At 41.2% G+C, this 19,737-nt stretch overlaps 1 protein-coding gene across 2 annotated transcripts; it reads right to left on the reverse strand.

Moving 5' to 3' along the window:
- Window positions 1-246: 246 nt before the first annotated feature.
- On the reverse strand, window positions 247-16,898 carry SNRNP48 (small nuclear ribonucleoprotein U11/U12 subunit 48). 2 transcript variants are annotated; one of them, XM_060163729.1, is made up of 9 exons: window positions 16,692-16,898; window positions 13,902-14,015; window positions 13,594-13,654; window positions 12,156-12,230; window positions 7,352-7,540; window positions 6,771-6,892; window positions 4,831-4,919; window positions 4,351-4,515; window positions 247-1,436 (listed from the first exon to the last, which is right to left on the reverse strand). In XM_060163729.1, the coding sequence occupies exons 1-9, from the start codon at window positions 16,845-16,847 to the stop codon at window positions 1,388-1,390; spliced, it is 1,020 nt and encodes a 339-aa protein (XP_060019712.1). In that variant the 5' UTR covers window positions 16,848-16,898; the 3' UTR covers window positions 247-1,387. The 2 variants fall into 2 exon arrangements, with proteins under 2 accessions (XP_060019712.1, XP_060019713.1); XM_060163730.1 differs by having other exon boundaries at window positions 16,755-16,888.
- Window positions 16,899-19,737: the final 2,839 nt, after the last annotated feature.

Below are 19,737 nucleotides of genomic sequence, written 5' to 3' on the forward strand. Positions count from 1 at the left end.
TGAAGAGGCAAGTACTGTGTTGTAGCATTCCACTTACATGAATTCTAGAAAAGATGTATCTAATCAACAGTAACAAAAAGAAGATCTGTGGTTGTTTAGGGCTGGTGGTAGAGAAACTGATTGGGAAAAGGGGTATAAGGGAACTTCTGAGGGAGAAGGAAATGTTCTCTGTCTTGACTGAGATGAAGGATACATGGTGTGGGGGGGTATCAGTTTGTCAAAACTCAATGAAATGTACACTTAAAATGAATGTATTTTACTGTATGTAAACAGTACCTCAATCAACTTTATTTACAAAAAACAAAACGACAGTATATTTTTAATTAACAAGTGAAACACAAATACCTTATTTTTTAAAAATTAATGCATAATGAATAAAGCTAAAGTTCCCTTTGACCATCCTCCCAATCCTGGTTTCCATCCTTTCTCTCTCCCATTTATACCTCCTCCCTCAAATAATCACCGTTGGGAGTTTGGGATGAGTTCTTCTGAACCTTTAGAAATATATTTACATACATATACAGCCAGAGAAGATGTACAGTATTGTTTTGTACATAGATATAACTTGTACATATGTTTCTGAAACTTGTTTATTTTCATTTAGCATGTCTCTGAGATCTATTCATGATAATACAGTTTATTTCTTTAAGTCCAATATAGTAATCTATCATGTGACTACACCACATTTTATTTAGCCAGGCCTTTCCCCTTTTGATGAATATTTGGGTTGTTTTTCCCTTTTACAGTTCACCTGTGGTTACCCCCTGGGGTGGCCACAGGGATCATAGGTGGTGCTCCAAGCATTCTTTAGCCTTATCTGTAAGGTTTTTCTTTTTCTTTTTTTTTTTTTTTTGCGGTTCGCGGGCCTCTCACTGTTGTGGCCTCTCCCATTGCGGAGCACAGGCTCCGGACGCGCAGGCTCAGCGGCCATGGCTCACGGGCCCAGCCGCTCCGCGGCATGTGGGATCTTCCCGGACCAGGGCACGAACCCGTGTCCCCTGCATCGGCAGGCGGACTTCTCAACCACTGCGCCACCAGGGAAGCCCAAGGTTTAATTTTTTACAGTAAGAATGCATTTATGTATTAGTTATATAGTTTAAATATTCACTTTAATTAAAGAATTTTCTGAAACATAAATTATCAAAAAAAGAATGAAACAAAATCAGTAATAGGAGGCAATCATCCATTAAAATATAAGGAAAACAAATTTCTAGGGCATAATCAATGTACTCATGGTTTGAGATGTAAGTATTGGTTGAAAAATAATGATCTGAGCACTGAACAGTTCATGTAAGCACATTCTCCTACTCAAAGCAATTATGATAAAAACATCAGCATACTGGTTACCATGGCATAAGCATAATTAATACACGCACAAATACTTCGTTTATATTTTTTGCTTTCTTCTTTTATGACTATGATGTCTTTCCCCATCCCTGAAATGAAAGGGGTGAAAAAAAAATTATAAATGACAGGCATTTTAATATCAAAGCTTTAAAATAATAATTCACAGTAATATACTGACATCAGATATAAACCAGAACAAGTTAAAACATGCCCTTAAAACTGATCAGTGACTTTTTTTAGGAGTAGATATAAAAAATGCTTCATTAAAACTACAGGACAAAATTGAGATGGGGATAAGGAAAACGGATTCTTTACCTGCGTTTCGAGTTACACTTTAAAATTAACTCTGACTATATGTACCCGGTCGATGACCTGAGAGTTCATTGCAAACAGGATGCTAGAGTCATAGGAGGAGTTCAGATGTCTGATCTACTCACCCTGGCCCCCATCTCAGCTCCCACAATTCATTCCCTCTCAAGGGTGGCCCTCAAAGACTATCCTAGTGAGAAGTGTTTCCTGCTAATACTCAGTTTATCCTCTCTAAAGGAAGATTACTCATGTTTAGATTTTGAGGTTATCTAACATATGTAAGTCAATAGGGACTGACTGGACGTGTCAAAAATTACTTAAGTGGAAGAAGCACTGACAACCAGAAGAAGTGAGACAGCACAATTTCTGATAGCTAATCAAGAGTTAACGTGTGCAGGGGCTTCCCTGGTGGCACAGTGGTCAAGAATCCGCCTGCCAATGCAGGGCACATGGGTTCGAGCCCTGGTCCGGGAAGATCCCACATGCCGCGGAGCAGCTACACCTGTGTGCCACAACTACTGAACCTGTGCTCTAGAGCCCGCGAGCCACAACTACTGAGCCCGCACAGCTACTAAAGCCCGTGCGCCTGGAATCCGTGTTCTGCAATAGGCCACCGCAGTGAGAAGCCTGCGCGCTGCAACGAAGAGTAGCCCCCGCTCGCCGCAACTAGAGAAAGCCTGCTCGCAGCGACAAAGACGCAATGCAGCCAAAAATAAATAAATAAAATAAATATATTTAAAAAAAAAGTTAACGTGTGCATAATTATCACAGATTATCATGCATTAAATGAATCAAAAGGGTTTACTAAGCAAATATTTCATTTTTATAAGAGGACTAAATCATAGCTAGCTTTAACTCCATGAACTGAATGATAATAAGATGAGCAAAATTATTAAACCAGTAAGTCTTACTAATATCCTGATCACCACTGGCCCTGGAGAGGTGTCACTTAAAAGCCTACTGCTAGGGCTTCCCTGGTGGCGCAGTGGTTGAGAGTCCGCCTGTCAATGCAGGGGACACGGGTTCGTGCCCCGGTCCGGGAGGATCCCACATGCCGCGGAGCGGCTGGGCCCGTGAGCCATGGCCACTGAGCCTGTGAGTCCAGAGCCTGTGCTCCGCAACGGGAGAGGCCACAACAGTGAGAGGCCTGCGTAACGCAAAAAAAAAAAAAAAAAAAGCCAATTGCTAGACAAGCACTGTGCAAATAATACTAAATAAGACATGGACCTGCTTTCAACGAGCTCAGTCTAGTAGAGAGAGAAATAACTTATGTTCAATAAAAAGTAGGTGCTGGGTAGAGTGGTAACAAAATGGGAAAGATCAGCTCTGTCTGAATGAGTGAAAAAGGCTTCATGGGCATGACTAAGCTGGGTCTTAAAGGATGAGTTTACCGAAGGCTTAAAGGACTCCCCAGTGGCGCAGTGGGTAAGACTCCGCACTCCCAATGCAGGGGGGCCCGGGTTCGGTCCCTGGTCAGGGAACTAGATCCCATGTGCGTGCCGCCACTAAGAGTTCGAATGGCAGCGAGCTGCAGCTAAGGAGCCCACATGCCGAAACTAAGACTCGGTGCTACCAAACAAACACATAAATAAATATTCAACAACAACAACAACCACCAGGCAGCGGAACACGAGGTGGAAAGGCACGGACGAGGCCCAGTGCGGGTGGGGAGTTGTGAGGAATGCGGGCTGGCCAGAGCAGAAGGTGTGTAGTTCACGGGGCAGGGGCAAATACAAGGAAGGTAGGTAGGCAGGCGCCCTGCTCCGGGAGGGCTCGAGAGCTGTTCCGAAGAATGTGAACTCTACCACTGAGGAGTTTTAAGAGGTTCAAGTCCACTCTGGCAGCAGGGCGGGGATGGATCCACGTGGGACAAGCCTACAGAGAGAACAGTGAGGAGCACAGCCATCGTTTTCCAGATGACAGCCTTAAGGACAGAGAGAGGAGGCGCATGTGAGGCATCTTCACACAAAACGGACGACTAGGACCAGATGGTAAGGAGTAAAAGGGAGCTTCTAGCATGAGTCCTCGACTGCTGGCTTAGGTGAACAGATGATGGCCGTCCATTAACCAGGACAGGAGTACTGGCGGAAGAAGAGCAGACCAAGAAAAAGTCAAGTTCAGGCGTAGACCTGACAAATTTGAGATCCACGTAGATGCCCAGTAAGCAGCTGGATACAGGAACAGACCTCGGTCGATCTGAATTCACTATTTCAGTATTACTTTATATCTCCGCAGCTTTCAGAATTTTATCAGGAATACCAACAAGGGCAAAACTGACTGCCATTAAAGCTTAGACCTCCTCTCTGACTTTATAACATCCTTTATCTGATGAATTAGCAAGAGAAAGAAAGGATGAGAAAGCGAAACAAGAAAGGGAGGGAGGGACACAGAAAGGACTGAAGAAAGATCTAGGCAAACACCTTTTTAACATGGTTAACTTTCTACCTAGACATTACTTTCCCATCTCCTGGTGAGGAAACAAGTAATCAAAAAGGGAAACCGTACCAATCAGGCAGGTAGAGCTGTGGATATTTGAACTGAAACAGGATGAATGTTAAGAATCTTCATCAATTGTTTACTCTCCTCACCTTAATTTACTTACAAGCCATGTCCTCAGCATGGCCTATGAGAGAAGGGCCTTTTGCTTCTCAAGCATCAACAATTCGACAGCGAATGACGCAGTGCCGGGCTTACCTCTCTTTCCTTCTTCTTGAGTCCCAGTGTTTGTCCTTCTCTTTGTTTCTTTTGCGTTTATGCGGGCTCCTACTCCGATCCCTTCTATGTCGTGAACACTCCGCATCCAGATAGCTTCCCCCAGACTGCCGTGAGTCTACTGAAGCCGACCGCCTTTCTTCATTCCTGAAACAGAAAGAACATTAAACAGTTTTAACTATGGTCTCCAGTACAGACCAGCCTAAAGCTCAATATTCTGTATCAGACCAGTGACAGACAGAGACTAAACACGTATAACCCTGCACTCCAGATAAGAGGGCGGGCAAAGAAACGTAGCTCTTAATGGCATGTTTCACAACTGTGGTAAAATCAAGAACAGTAAGTGTTCTGATGAATCACAGCATGCTACTAATGGTCTCGGAGGCGCTAAAGTTCAGTTGAACGATTACGGGTGACAGAATAAAAACAGAACTATTTTCACCAACTGACGCACTGACGTACTTCTCCGCATCATCCTCTGCATTCTCCTGCTCCTCCTGCCACTGGCTGCCGAGTTCCTCCATGTGCACGTTGATCACATCCCGAATCACCTACAGAGAGTTAAGTACCGAATTTCAGATAACAGAGCTACTCAGGGACTTCCCTGGTGGCGCGGTGGTTAAGAATCCGCCTGCCAATGCAGGGGAAACGGGTTCGAGCCCTGGTCCGGGAAAGTCCCACATGCTGCGGAGCAACTAAGCCCGTGCACCACAACTACTGAGCCTGTGCTCTAGAGCTCGCGAGCCACAACTATTGAGCCCACGTGCCACAATTACTGAAGCCCATGCACCTAGAGCCCATGCTCCTCAACAAGAGAAGCCACCGCAGTGAGAAGCCCTGTGCACCGCAACGAAGAGTAGCCCCTGCTCGCTGCAACCAGAGAAAGCCCGTGCGTAGCTACGAAGACCCAACGCAGCCAAAAATTAAATAAATAAATTTATTAAAAAGAAAAAAAAGTTAACCATAAAATTGTAAAGAGCACTTAGCAACGACACTGATACTTGAGTTCAAGGTTATGAGACCAGAGAAGAAACAAGTGTTGAACCACCAAGGATTTGAGGGACTGTAAGACTCACTAGGGCGATGCCCGAGTAAGGTAAGTCTAAAACATGTACTTTAATTGTAAAAAGCACAGCATAAAACCAAGTGCTAAGCTGTCGGTACAGAGCATGAGTGCAGTAAGCCAGCAGCTGGCTCAGAGCCATCAACACCTCATGGAAACAGTGAGTGGGCATCAAGTTTCTAAACAGCAAAACAAAAGGCACCACAGATGAGACAACGTGTATTAGGATACTGAGGTAAGAATAAATACGTGTGGTCAGATACACTTTAACAGACATGCTTGACTAAAACAAAAGAAAACGCTTGGTAAAATGAGGCCAGATTATGGAAGGTCTCTGGAATCATAAAAGTAAGGAAGAAATGACATGGGAACAATTAGAGATTCAATGAGGAAATTATTTACAGTGTTTAGGCAAGGTGATTCGTGTACCAAAAATTCATCAACTCTACCCACTAAATGACATCTGAAAATAAGTCTAGATATACATCAAGAGGTTAATGTACTTAAATTTTATAATATACATAAAATTATTTTATAATATAAATTACAAATAATTTATACCAAGACATTTCTTAAGCCCAAATGTTTAGTAAAGTACATAAACGCACACTAAAATTTCTGCCAAAAAAGATATTCACTGAACAATTTCTTTGTCCATAAGCATTATTTCAATTACTTCTCACAATAACCCTGCAGTCTGTATTACTATAAAATGAAAAAATCTGAATCTTGAAAAGCTCAAATAATTTGCCCAAGTCAAAGAGCCAATGATAAATTGCAGAATCAAAACTCAAGCTCAGGTCTGTCTAAAGCCAAAATCTATGTCCTCATCGTGATGTAATACCACTTTCTCAAAAGCAGTGTTTTTGTAAGACTGCACAACCTTTTCTTTTCTTTTCTTTTCTTTCTTTTTTTTTTTTTTTTTTGGTACACGGGCCTCCTACTGTTGTGGCCTCTCCCGTTGCGGAGCACAGGCTCCGGACGCGCAGGCTCAGCAGCCATGTCTCATGGGCCCAGCCGCTCCGCGGCATGTGGGATCCTCCCGGACCGGGGTACGAACCCGTGTCCCCTGCATCGGCAGGCGGACCCTCAACCACTGTGCCACCAGGGAAGCCCTGCACAACCTCTTTATAGAAGGGCTTTGTACCCTGAAAAGCCTTTGTCTGGTAAAGGGTGGGTCTGAGAGTGATGGAGCAAATGCAAAGCAGGTGTGGCCACCGTGGAGCCACTTCCGCTCAGAAAACCTCTAAGGAACTGTGGAAATCCACGGGACAGAGGATAAGTATCTAAGGGAAATCTCTGTGTTCGACAAAGCTCCATAAAATTATGCCAAACATACCTCAGTATATGACTTCTTGGTTATGTGAACATTCTTAGCTCTATAGGACTGGCGTCTTCTTTTATAATCTCTCACTTCTGCCAGGATTTCAAGGTAAGATTTTGGACTTTTCCGACTATTATCTAATAAAAGAACAAAATAAAATTATTACATCCTCAGAAGCTATAAATTCTTATGAATTAGTGGGAAGGAACACCATAATCATCTGATATTTCAACATGCTTTAATGTATTGTAATAATATAGCACTCAAAAATATTCTGAAAATTCTGTTATATAAGTGGACTAAGTTTTATATCACTCCTTTTCTCTAACCATTAATTGAACATAACAGTGCTTAGGTACAGAGATTAAAGTAACAGCCCAGCTCAAGGAACATTCTCACAGAAGTAAGGTATGCTTAATGTAACAATCAGAGAGCAAAATTTCAAGTACTAAGTAAACATCTTAATATATATGTGAATGACAGATGATACAAAACCATCCTATTCCAACTCAAAGTGGCCTGACAAGTCATCTTAATAACACTCAAAGGACGGAATGACAATTAAGAAATAGAAAACTATGATATTCGTCTCAAACCTTGATTGACTTTGGCAGCCAAGTCTACAAAGAGATCGCTGTCATTTTCAATAATTTGAGAATCTGACCGTTTTTTCTTTGTCTCCTCAATTACAAAATCATAGAGGGCAAGACGATCGGCTTGGGTTAGATCACAAACAAACCGTTTGTGATTCAGAGGAACTTCAACAGGCAATGAAGAATACATCCCTAGAGTAAAAATAAAATCACAAGGATAAACAATACATGAAGCTTTGTGGATTTATGATCTACTATACTTATCTTTAAACATGCGCTGTAATAATGCAACATTAAATTAACACAAGCAATCTGTTTTCATAGTAATCCCTAAACATACAAAACATCAATCTGTGTGATAACGGTCAACATTGACTCTATCCTGAATGCTACATCCACAGAATGTTTGCTGTTGTGGACGTTTGCTATTCTTTCCAACAATGTTAAGACAGATCCCATGAAGGCAGGCAGTAATAACCATGAGACAATTTGCTAAGAAAAAAAACTTTTAAAAGGCTACCCATACTGTAAAGGTAGATATTAACTTTCTTTCTGTCTATATGCTTTTCCCCATAAAAGCTGGGAAAAAAATGTTTTTAATAGGTAATACACATTACAGTCCCTTTGAAGATAAATTATAGAAATATGAAAAATGTGTAAAAAATATCATTTTTTAAGAGAGACATCAAGCTAGATGTTCCATAGTCAAAATACATCCCATTTGTGCAATGACTTAGAGCTAGGGACCAAGAAACAGTTAAGTAGCAGAAATCCCAAGAAAGACCAGAGAAAGACAGACTGAGACTAACCCTGATTTAATTTTCGGAAGCAGCAGCATATTGACTTCACCAAATTAAGTGAAAAACGTTAACGATACCCCCCCCACCAAAGTCATAGAACTTTCTAAAATCTGCTCATTAATGAAAAAAAGTAAATACAATACCTTGATATGATGTATTAAACATTGAAGAAAATTTGTTTTGAGATTCAAATTTTCTCAAAGAAACAAAAAAATTACTGTAACTGTAAATAAAGCAATTTAAAATGATTCTTTCTAGACTTCATTACTCACAAATGCAAACAAAGAACATGAGCTACTAAAGGAATCCTTTTAATGTTTGCTAGTTACCCTAAAGTAATAACTCAGGTTCACAGAACAATGTAAAATCAGTAGCTCTTCTCAAATACTTATATTTGATAAAGTTTAATCTCACTGACTTCCTAGGTAAAGAGGCAAAACAAAAATTCAAATGAGAGCACCCTATGAACTAAGCATGACAACACAAGAAAAGAGATGACTTTACATTTGTCTACAAATTAAGACGAGAGCTACACTGAATCTCAGTCCGTGGTGTAACAGCTACAGATAAGCATCTGTACTAGCAGAAGGCTTCTGAATTAGTGCGGAAGGAGGGTTCCCTCCTTTTCAATCAATCTTACTCTAATTCTGGTAGACGCTAGGGAAAGCCAGATGTTAAAACATTTAATTTTATAATATAAAAATGAGATGGCTTTGATAAACCCAATTTATCTGAATATAGGTTATATATTCTAGGAGAAAAATACAAAAGATTAGAAAACACTGATGTATTATAAACAAGCTCCACATAAACCTCTCTCTGCTCTTTTTAAACAAAGAAGTATAATTTCCTCCTTAAAATATTTTGGAGTTTTCTTTATTCATCTTAAATTCCTGTATGGTCAAGACTGATAGTTAAATTCTTTGAAATTCAACTAAAATTCCAAATCAAGACTATAATATTGTGACAGTGATTAAGATAAAGTTTAGAAATTTGAGTGATACTTTTAAAAGGATATCATTTGCAAAAAGGATACTGCATATCTTTAAATAAGGAGTACATTCAGGTTCCTAATTCCTCTTTATACTCACCCCAATTACTGAAAAAGAAAAAGTACAGGAAAAGTTAAACAAGCTGCATTCAAATCATTCAGAACATAGATATTTCTGACACACAAAAAAATAAACACACTTAAATAAGCTTACATTTCCACAAAATGTAAAAGTTCAAACGCAAGTTTCTATACAATTTAGAGGTATATCTGAATGAGCTGTAATCATACTAATTCTGTGACCCTCTATCTACCTTTTTGTATAGTAGTTTTTAAAAACTGTGGTTAAAATATACACATGAAATTTACCATTTTAACCATTTTCAGGTGTACAGTTCAGTGGCATTTAGTACATTCATACTGTTGTGCAACCATCATGTCTATCCATCTCCAGAACTTTTTCATCATCCCAAACTGAAACTCTAATCTACTTTTTCAATAACTTGAACTCTCATTCTTCTGTGTTAGTCCTTTCTGCCAACACAGGGCATCTCAAACGTGTGAGATACAATATTAAATATTAATATTAAATAATAATATATTTAACAATATTAAACATTAACTCGTGTTAAAGGTACAAACTCAGAATTTTGCGAAGAATTCATACAGAGTCAATTTCCTAACGCTGGAGATGAAGAAATGAGGTCCTTGGAAGTAAAACGATTTGCCAACATCTCACAAGTGGTAGGAACAGATCAGGTCTAGAACCATAATCTCCTGTCTCTTTGGGGTTCTTTATCATAGTACACTGATGTTCAAATCACGGCCACCACCCAAACAGATGCCATGAAACTGAAGTACAGAAACTTGAATTTTTAATATTGAAGGAAAAAGATAAACCACCAACTATATAAAATGACTGTTTATGACTGAAATTAGTATCTTGGTTATAAAATTAACCAAAGTAACTATATCCGAAAATAAATAAGTAGATCCAATGGCTGTTCAAGCTTTGACAAAGATTAACGAATTGAGAACTCTATACCTTGAGTTTAGACCTGATGTGACTGATGAAATGAAAACATAAAAAACTGACAATTTAGTATATAACAAACAAAACATTAATGAAATGGAAAATGTAAAACTATTAATGTTAGTTATTCTTCCTTCAAAGTAAACATCAATAAGAAAGTATTAAAGAGATTTTTGTCCTGGGGTAAAAAATTTTAGATGTGTAAGACATAAGTGCGCCACAAAAATTAATCTCTATTGAGAAATTGCAGAACTCTACACAGATGAAAAAAAGTTTTAAAAAGAGGGTTACAGATCATATAACATGTTATTCTTAACAATGAAGTCTTAATTTAAGATAATACAAAAATTCAAAATCAAATAGAAGTTCCTCTTAACTATCTATTGAAAGAACTATTCATTCAAAGTAATTATTTGCTTTTAAATTAAACTCAAGGTGCAAATCTGCAAAATTCAGAACTTGGCTCTCAATCCAGCTTTCCTATATTATAGCAAAGGGGTGTTAATTCACTTCTGTGTGCCTCTATTTCTTCATCTAATATGAAAGAGCAAATACTTGTTCAACCTATCACAAGTTTGTTGTCAAAGGGAAATGAAATGAATAAGAGAGCTTTGAAAAATAAAAAAACTCTCTTCTAAAATATAAAAGCACTGAGAACCTTTAGAACAAGCACCCCAGAACTTTATCATCTCTATCAGACAGGATTTGTTTCCTGATCTGTAAAAAGCAGAAGCTGGATTAGATTATCTCCAAGTTCTCTTTCAACTCTAAAATAAATTCAGTAAATCTATCTAACTAGCTAAGGTCAAAAAAAGTCCTTTAACTAATAACCCCTCCAAAAAAAAAAAAAAACAAAACCAAAATCCTTTACTTTTTTAATTGGTTCACTAACTGAACAGGGGTCAAAAAAGGCTTGACTGACTATAGCTCAGTAATCTCTTCAAATAAGATGAGAGTCAAATGTCTCCCTCAAAGAATAAAACCTGCAATTTAGCACAAAAAGTACTAAATGGGATCTTCAAAACAGGAAGTACAAGCAATAGGCTTCTGGCTGTTCCGAGGAACCAATCTAAGGCAGACTAAGAAGACGTCTTCCTTCTGCAGCCACAGGGCAACTGAGGGAGAAATGAAGCCCAGATACTGGCTTAGAACAATGGGATTAAGACCCTGAACATCAACACAGGAGAAAAGAAATCCTAACTATGGGCTAGTGAGTATCATTCAGCTAAAAAGAAGAGTGAGGGAGAAAAAGGTAAGATGTCCAGAGAAAGCTACCTTCAGGAGGCTTAAGGAAGTCAACTGAGAATTCTTATCAGAGCCAGTCAGCTTTGGCTGGATGGTCTACCTAGAGTCAGAAATCTGTTAACTGCATTTACTTGTTTTCTTCTATGATTTTGAAGGATTAAGGTTTCTTTCAATTTCCTAGAAGCTCAAACTTAAAAATTCTAACCTAGTCTCTGCTGAAGTTAAGTCCCAGGCAGAAACTCTTAAGCCAGCCTGGGCATGCAGGGATCCACAAACCCTCTGAAATTGTATATAAAACCGCTGTTTGTGCTTCACCGAGGAGTAGCTGTGGGGACAGATTAGCCCGAGCCTTTCCTCTTACGTTGCATTTCGACATTCCTACATTTAACGCTGGGTTAATTCTCAAGAGAGAGGGGAAATGTCAGGGTGAGACAGTCTACTCAGTGGGATTTATTTACTAAATAATCATAATTAAAAAAAATTTATCTACGAGGCAATCTCACCTATTAGGTAATTCCAAAGCATGAATCCCTAGCTAAAACAGTGTTCTGGTGAGACTGGTGTATCTCAGTGGAATATATCTAACAAATGAAGCTGACACCAAGCACTGAGTCTAATGTCAAATATAAAACTTAGCCTTTCTCATAACTGTTCTCGTAAGATTTCTCTTGAAAATTAGAAACATGTGCTATGGAAGAAAAAGTTTTATTAATTAGTTCAAACTTTGATGCCACTTACTTTGATTATAATAATCACCATCATTTCCAACTGCATCTCTAGCTTGTTTAATTATCTGGAATTGTGAGTCCTTATCTGTCAAAAAAATCCATAAATACAATATGAATTGTCAGTGTCCACAATGAAATTAACTGGGTTCCAATCCAAGCTCCCTGGGCACATTGAGAAACCTTCCAGAATCTTAACACCCACAGTGCTGCCAAGGTACTCTGAATGCAGAATTCTTTCAGATCTACCTAGAATCCAGTAAGTAACCAGACTTCAAGCAGTTCAGAAAACACTATAATCAAGCATGCAGCAGTAGCTGCTACAAATTTTATCAACCAATATAATATCTAACATTTCTTGAATTCCAGCTAAGTGTCAGGCAGTATTCTAACCATATTACATATATCATTACATCATTTAATCCTCACAAGGGTGCTATTATCATCATCCGCATTTTATAAAGAAATTTAGGCAACTAACAGGTTAATTACCGTACTGAAAGTCACACAACTATTAGTGACAAAATTACTTGACTCAGGGCATTCTGATTCCAAAGTCCAAGATTTTAACCTCTATGTATGCTGTGAACACTTGGAACACATTTCCATCCTCAGTTCTATCGTCAAATTATGTGTGTGGACAGATTTTTGTTATAATCAAGAAGGAAGGCATCTGTCCTATTGTACAAAGCTTTGGAAGATTTTCATTGCCTATTATAAGCCTGGTCTCTAAATTTCAGATTGAGCAAACTAGTGTCACTATAGGAAATATCCTTCTTGGGACTTTCCTGGCAGTCCAGTGGTTAAGACTTCGCCTTCCAATACGGGGGGTGCGGGTTCGATTCCTGGTTGGGGAGCTTAAGATCTCATATGCCTCGCAGCCAAAAAACCAAAAGAACATAAAACAGAAGCAATATTGTAACAAATTCAATAAAGACTTTAAAAAACGTTCCACATCAAAAAAAAAAATCTTAAAAAAAAAAAAAGAAAACCCTTCTTAACCAACCATAAGTATACTTATAAAGTCCATTCTTTTGATAATTCAAAAATGAAACATTAGGACTTCCCTGGTGGCACAGCATTTAAGAATCCGCATGCCAATGCAGGGCACACGGGTTCGGTCCCTAGACTAGGAAAATCCCACATGACAAGAGGCAACTAAGCCCATGCGCCACAACTACAGAGCGCTCTAGAGCCCACGAGCCGCAACTACTGAAGCCCACGCGCGTAGAGCCCGTGCTCCACAACTAGATAAGCCACTGCGACGAGAAGGCCGTGCACCGCAATGAAGAGCAGCCCCCGCTCGCCACAACTAGAGAAGGCCCGCGCAAAGCAACGAAGACCCAATGCAGCCAAAAATAAATAAAAATAAATAAATTTAAAAAAAGAAATATCAATACCTATACAGGTACAGCTACACTAAGATATTTTAAAATTATATCAATACTTACTCAAGGTAACTGAAGGTATCTTCGCATTCTCATAGAAAAAGTCAGAATTATACATTTTACCCTAAACAATAAAAAAAAAAAAATCTTAGTGTTTTTCACTATCATGACTATTTTAAGATTTGAGATAAACCAACAATAGATTAATATCATTTAAACATTTCTTGCAATAATTTGAAAAATGAGGCAAGTACCATTGCACCCCTCAAATGACTATTATTTTGTCAGAAAACATCACACTGTACCTTCCAAATACTGTGAATTTATTAAGGTATGAATTACACAACATACACATAATAGATATATGGTACCTCTTCTTCTTTGGTATAGCCCAGTTTCCTCAATCTACAAGATACCATGTGCTTTGCTAGAGACGACTTAGGCATGCGATGATTGGAATCATAAGGGCATATGGCAACTTCATCCTATAAAGATCAAACAGAAGCAAAGAAAAAAGGTACATAATTTTTAAGGAAATAATTATACCATTAAATGTTTTTATATCCTCTTCCGTAGGCCTCTCCCAACGCCCCTGTGTGAGTGTATGTACACAGAAGGAAAAAAAAAAACCCTCCCTCATTCTCTCTCCCCCTTACAGTCTCTGCCCCTCTTCAACCCATCAAAGCCCAACTCTTGAAAGATGTGTTTACACTCACTGCCTGGACAACCTCACCTACCAATCAGCTAGTCTTTTTTCCTCCTAACGAACTCTGAAATCCTTCCACATAATCCATGCCCACTGCCATGTCCCCATGCAGGAGATCATCACCTCCCTCCTGGGTTACAAGGGCCACTGCCTAACTGCTCTCTCCACTTCCAGTCTGGCTGTTCTCCATTCTCCACACTGCAGCTAGCTTGAATCCCAGGTCTGCCACTTACTGACTATATGAACTTAGTCAAGGTACTGAACCTTACTTTGCCTCAGTTTCCTCATCTATAAAAGGGGTGTAACAGCAGGACCTCTTTCACAGAGCTATGAGTTTATACACATAAAGCAATTTGGACTGGACCTGGTAAATAGTAAGTATTCAATAAATATAAGCAATTATTATTTTATTAAAAGGCAAGTATAATCATGATATGCCTTGGCTTAAAATACTTCCATGCGGGGCTTCCGCGGAGCAACTAAGCCCGTGCACCACAACTACTGAGCCTGCGCTCTAAAGCCCACGTGCAGCAACTACTGAGCCCACGAGCCACAACTACTGAAGCCCACGCGCCTAGAGCCTGTGCTCCGCATCAAGAGAAGCCACCGCAATGAGAAGCCCGCGCACAGCAGAGAAGAGTAGCCCCTGCACGCCGCAACTAGAGAAAGCCCATGTGGAGCAACAGAGACCCGAGGCAATCAAAAATAAATAAATTAAAGAAAAAAACAAAAACTTCCATGCCTCCCCCACTGTTCTCATTAAGAAAAAAAAAAAAAATCCAGATTCTTTAACACGGCTGACACAAGGATCTTTAAGGTCTGGCCCCTACTGACCATCATTCCCCTCCTTCCCCATAGCCTATGCTCTTAGCTATCCTTAACTACCGGAGGTTTCACCACACCCTTGTCTCTGGATTTCTACACATGCTGTTGATGCTTTCTCTGTGCTTCAGTAGCTAATTCAGTTCACTTTCATTTATCAGCTTAGAATTCACTTTACCCAGGAAGTCCTGGCCATCCCCTCACAGCCTACAATAACCGGCACTACAGCAATTCCAACCCAGCCTTCACAGACTTTATCACATTACAATGTAGCGGCTGATCTCTCTGTATTCCCCCTCATCACCACCACCAGCCGCTGAGCTCTGTGAGGATGGGAACTGTGACGCTGTTCACTCAGCTTCAGTATGAAAACACTCCAGCAGAAAAGTAAAGATTCACTGCCTATCTGGACTGCACCTGGTCTAGGAAGTATGAATGTCACTTACCAGGATGTTTAAGCCAGTTCCTCTCCTGAATATCAGACACTGGTTTTGCAAAGGTCAGATACACACCCACAGCCGATTGCCCGAATTTTGGAACTTCAGAGAGGAGTTTTAGAGCGGCAGCATATCAAGTAGGCACAGGGACTCTCAGAGCAGAATGCCTGGGGGTTCAAATCCTAACTGCCACCTCTCAGCAATGTGTCCTGGGACAAAGTATCACCTCTTCTGGTTTGTTTCCTCATCTGTAAAAAGTGGCTAACGGTACCTACCTCATAGGGTAACTATGAATATTAAAGGAGGTAATTATAGTAAGTGGCATATACAAAGCTCTATTTAACTGTTAATAAAAGAAATCTAAATTTACTAAATCGCTGGGTAAACAGTGGTGTGGAAAGGCTTGGCAGGCCCCACTCAATGGAATTCGCAGCTTCAAATATACCTCTAAACAAATAATAAAAGTGTTGCTGCTGTTTTCTCCTCTGGCCGGGCAGCACGCCGGATCTTAGTTCCCAGGCCTGGGGTTGAATTGAACCCAGGCCCCCTGCAGCGGAAGCGCGGAATCCTAACCACTGGACCGCCAGGGAATTCCCAAAAGTGTTTTTTCAAAATGGTAAACCCAGAAAGAATAGTCGACCGCATGAATAATGATGCCACACTGGAGCACTTCCCTTCCTCCCATCCCATTAAAAAGAAAAAAAAAAATCAGGATTGTTCACCCCAATACTCCTGCCTACATCTCTTCCTAACGTCCAGGAGAGCTGCTAATACCGACTCTAGGTTGACATCCTTTAATAATCGTGGAATCGGTGCACAGTCTGGAGGCTGAGAAAGATGACCTGCACTCCCAAGCCCTCCCGACACCGAGTCTGGTGGAAGTGCGGAATCCACGCGACAGATGACAGGGCAAGCCGCCGCCGCCTCCGCGAGCAGCACCCCGAACCCGCCCGCTTATCTCCCAGTCACACCCCAGCCCGGCTATCCGCTCCGCTCTGCACCCGCCGCGATCCCTCGGCTCCTTAGGGCGAGGTTCCGCAGGGGTGCGCAGCCCGGGGGTGGGTGCGAGCATCCCGGGGGCGTCGGGCGCTGCAGGCCGGATCCTGCGCCGCCCACAGCCCTGCAGACGCGGGGCCGCGGCCGCCGCCCGGGGCTCCGCAGGCTGAGGGCCCCCGGGAGGACCCCGCGCCCCTCACCTCGGCCGCCTCCTCCTCCCCGGGGTCCAGCCGGTCCAGGCTCCAGCCCAGCGACGCCGTCACCTCCTCCAGCGTCCGGCAGCAGCTCTCCACGAACTCGCTCAGCTCCTCCCGCAGCCGCCGCCGCTCCTCCACCGGTGGAGGATCGCCATCCATGGCCGCGGCACGACCACTTACCCGCCTGCCGGCCCGGAAGGAGCGGCCCAACTGCCGGCGGCGCGCGCGGGCCTCTGGGAGCTGTGGGCGGGGCCACGTAGCCACGTGACTGGATCCGCCAACAGGGAAGGGCCCCGGGAAGGGCGGAAGCTGTTCTGAGAAGTCTCTTCCGTCCCTTCCCGACGTCGCTACCTTCGTAAGGCTCGTGGATGCCTTTGCACTTGGCCTTCCCTGAACGGCGTTCCCCGCCCCAATTTAAAAAAAAAAAAAACGCTTATATCTACAGAAAAGTTTAAAGAGTAGTACAATGAGCATTCGCATAGCCGTCCTCCAGTTCATTAACTGCTTAACATTTGGCCTCTCTCCCACCGTCTCCATACACACAGCCCCGCACACTGATTTTTGACGAATTATTTGAAAGTTGCGGATACTTCACCCCCACAGACGTCTGTATGCATCTCCCAAGAATAAGGACATAGCCCGACATAAGCATCATATATGATCAAACCTAGAAAATTAATGATTTCATAGTATCATCTAACATAATTCGTATTCAAATTTCCCGAGCTGCCCCCGAAATTCCTTTGATATGCGTTTTTATTATTTTTTTCAACCCATGAGCTATAATCGGCTCTTTTACTGCAGAACAGTCTCCTCCACTCTCCTCTGTAACTTGTCACTGAATTTTGTCCCGACTCCCCGCCAGTTGTCTGGTAGAATGTTCCTCCTTCTGGACTTGTTAGATCTTCCCCTTACGACTAGATTCAGTGTTAAGCATTTTTTGCAAGACGTGTGTACCTCTTTATCACACCTCATAGAGGACACATATCTTAGATTCTCCTGCTGTCAGTAATGCTAAATTTGATCACTCGGTAAAGACAGTGACTGCATGGCTCCATTGTAACTGTACACTTTCCTCTTGGTATTTGGTAAGTAATCTGAGGGATGCTACTTGGAGGCCATGTGAACGTCCCGTTCCCAGCAAACTCACACAATCCTTCACTGAATCTGTGATTACATTACTGATTGCATACCCGATGATTCTGTAACTCTGTCATGCTCCCACGTTTATTAGCTGCCATTCTTACCACGCCTTCATTTTTTCTATTGTTTCTTTCACTATGGAATCACGGTTTGGTTTTTTAAAAATCATTATTAAAGGTTTTAAAATTCGTTATTACATACTCCATTACCATCATAATTCTTGTTTTATAAGCAGAAAATGAGTTTGCAGAAATTATAAAGTGAATACAAAATACTGATATTTTTGAGAAAATTGAATTGGATCAAATCAGTAATAAAAATTTTTCCATGGTTCCATGGATTTCTTCTGAATAGTAAGATCACTGGTATTTGACATAGCCTAAATGATGCTGTCAACACAAAGTGAACAATGCAAGAGGCATTTACTAAAGACTATGAGTATTTGTTATATGGATTCAGCCCATTAATAATCAATGTCCATTTCCATCCTGTATCTTGGACTTAATTTTTTTTTTAACCATCATAATTCTTGTTGATGCTCAAATGGTCCCAAGTTTGACCAGTGGAAACCACTATAACCACCTGTGTCTCTTTGACACATCCCTGTTAGTCCTCAAGTACTTCCCTGCTTTGATTAACCCAAGTTTACTCTGTACATTTCCTACCCAAGACCTGGAACCAGCCCTTTTGGTTTCCCCAAATGGTTTTAACTACCAGAATCTAATCCCTCTTATGTTTTTTTTTTTTTTTTCAAGCCTGATGCCAAATCTTTGCTTTCCTTTGCACTTGCTTCCATCAGGCAGTATACCGTGGAGTATACTTTTGTGAACAACTATTCTCAAAGGCAAATAGCACAGTTCTCACACACACACACAAATAAAGGTGATAATATGGAAACAGGCCAGTAGCTACAAGTGGATGTGTGGCGAGAAGCAGTCTATTCATACCCTGCCCACTGCATCCTTACTTTTTGTTTGCCATTACATAGTTTGCCAAGCCTCCTGGAAAATGTGAGTCTATTTTTGGGTGTGAAGTGATTGACTGTTGTTGAAAATTTACATATACAGTTCCCTTTTCTGTGGATGTACAGTATACGTGAACCAGATCAAAACTCAGCCCAGGTCAAGTATGCCCTCTCTCCAGGATCCAGCTCTCTCATTTCACAGCTTAATGACAACTCCGGCAGCAGCTTGGAGGGGGTGTACCATATCAACCTGAAGAACTCCTTTCCATTGATTCATGTTAATCTGTCCAATCACCATTTTCCTAAAGAGGTCTCCTGACCCCCGTTCTAGGTTAGGCCTCCATTCTGGGCTGAATTCTGTCCCCTCCAAAATTCAAAGTTCAAACCCCCAATGTGACTGTATTTGGAGAGGTAATTAAGGTTAAATGAGGTCATAAGGGTGGGGCCCTCATGTGACAGAACTAGTGTCCTTCTAAGTTGAGGAAGAGATGCCAGAGCTCCTTCACTGCCTGTTAGCCCGGAAGAGAGCTCTCACCAGAAACCAACCCTGGTGGCATCTACCTTGACCTTGGACTTCTGACCTCCAGAGCTATAAGAAAATCAATGTTTGTTTAAACCACGGGGTCTGTGCTATCTCGTCACAGCAGCCCGAGCTAATGCAGCCCCCCCAGCTCTGGCCTAAGGATCCTCCTTCATTTCCTTCAACATAGCATTTCCCAGGCACTTTCCTTCCTTTTAAACTACAAGGGCTATTTTTGTACCAGGTACTTCTCCCATTAGATCCACAGCTTCTGGACCATGTGTGGCACACAGAACTCAATATTCAGTGAATGAAATTAATAACAAATCCTCCATATTGGGAGGGGGCCAAGAGGAAGAAAAAGAGAGGCGAGGTAAGGAAGAAACGAGTGCTGTTTTCACCCTGAGTACCAAAAGCCCCCC

This window comes from Lagenorhynchus albirostris, chromosome 10, assembly GCF_949774975.1.
Source record: "Lagenorhynchus albirostris chromosome 10, mLagAlb1.1, whole genome shotgun sequence".
In the NCBI taxonomy this organism is placed as follows: domain Eukaryota; kingdom Metazoa; phylum Chordata; class Mammalia; order Artiodactyla; family Delphinidae; genus Lagenorhynchus; species Lagenorhynchus albirostris.

Excerpts from the sequence above, each read along its gene's own strand:
- SNRNP48 (XM_060163729.1), bottom strand. The coding sequence starts at position 16,847 with ATGGATGGCGATCCTCCACCGGTGGAGGAGCGGCGGCGGCTGCGGGAG. Across the intron at positions 12,231-13,593 it reads GATACCTTCAGTTACCTTGA|ATAAGGACTCACAATTCCAG; the intron begins GTAAGTATTGAT and ends TTTTTTTGACAG. Across the intron at positions 1,437-4,350 it reads TCAAGAAGAAGGAAAGAGAG|GGATGGGGAAAGACATCATA; the intron begins GTAAGCCCGGCA and ends CTTTCATTTCAG.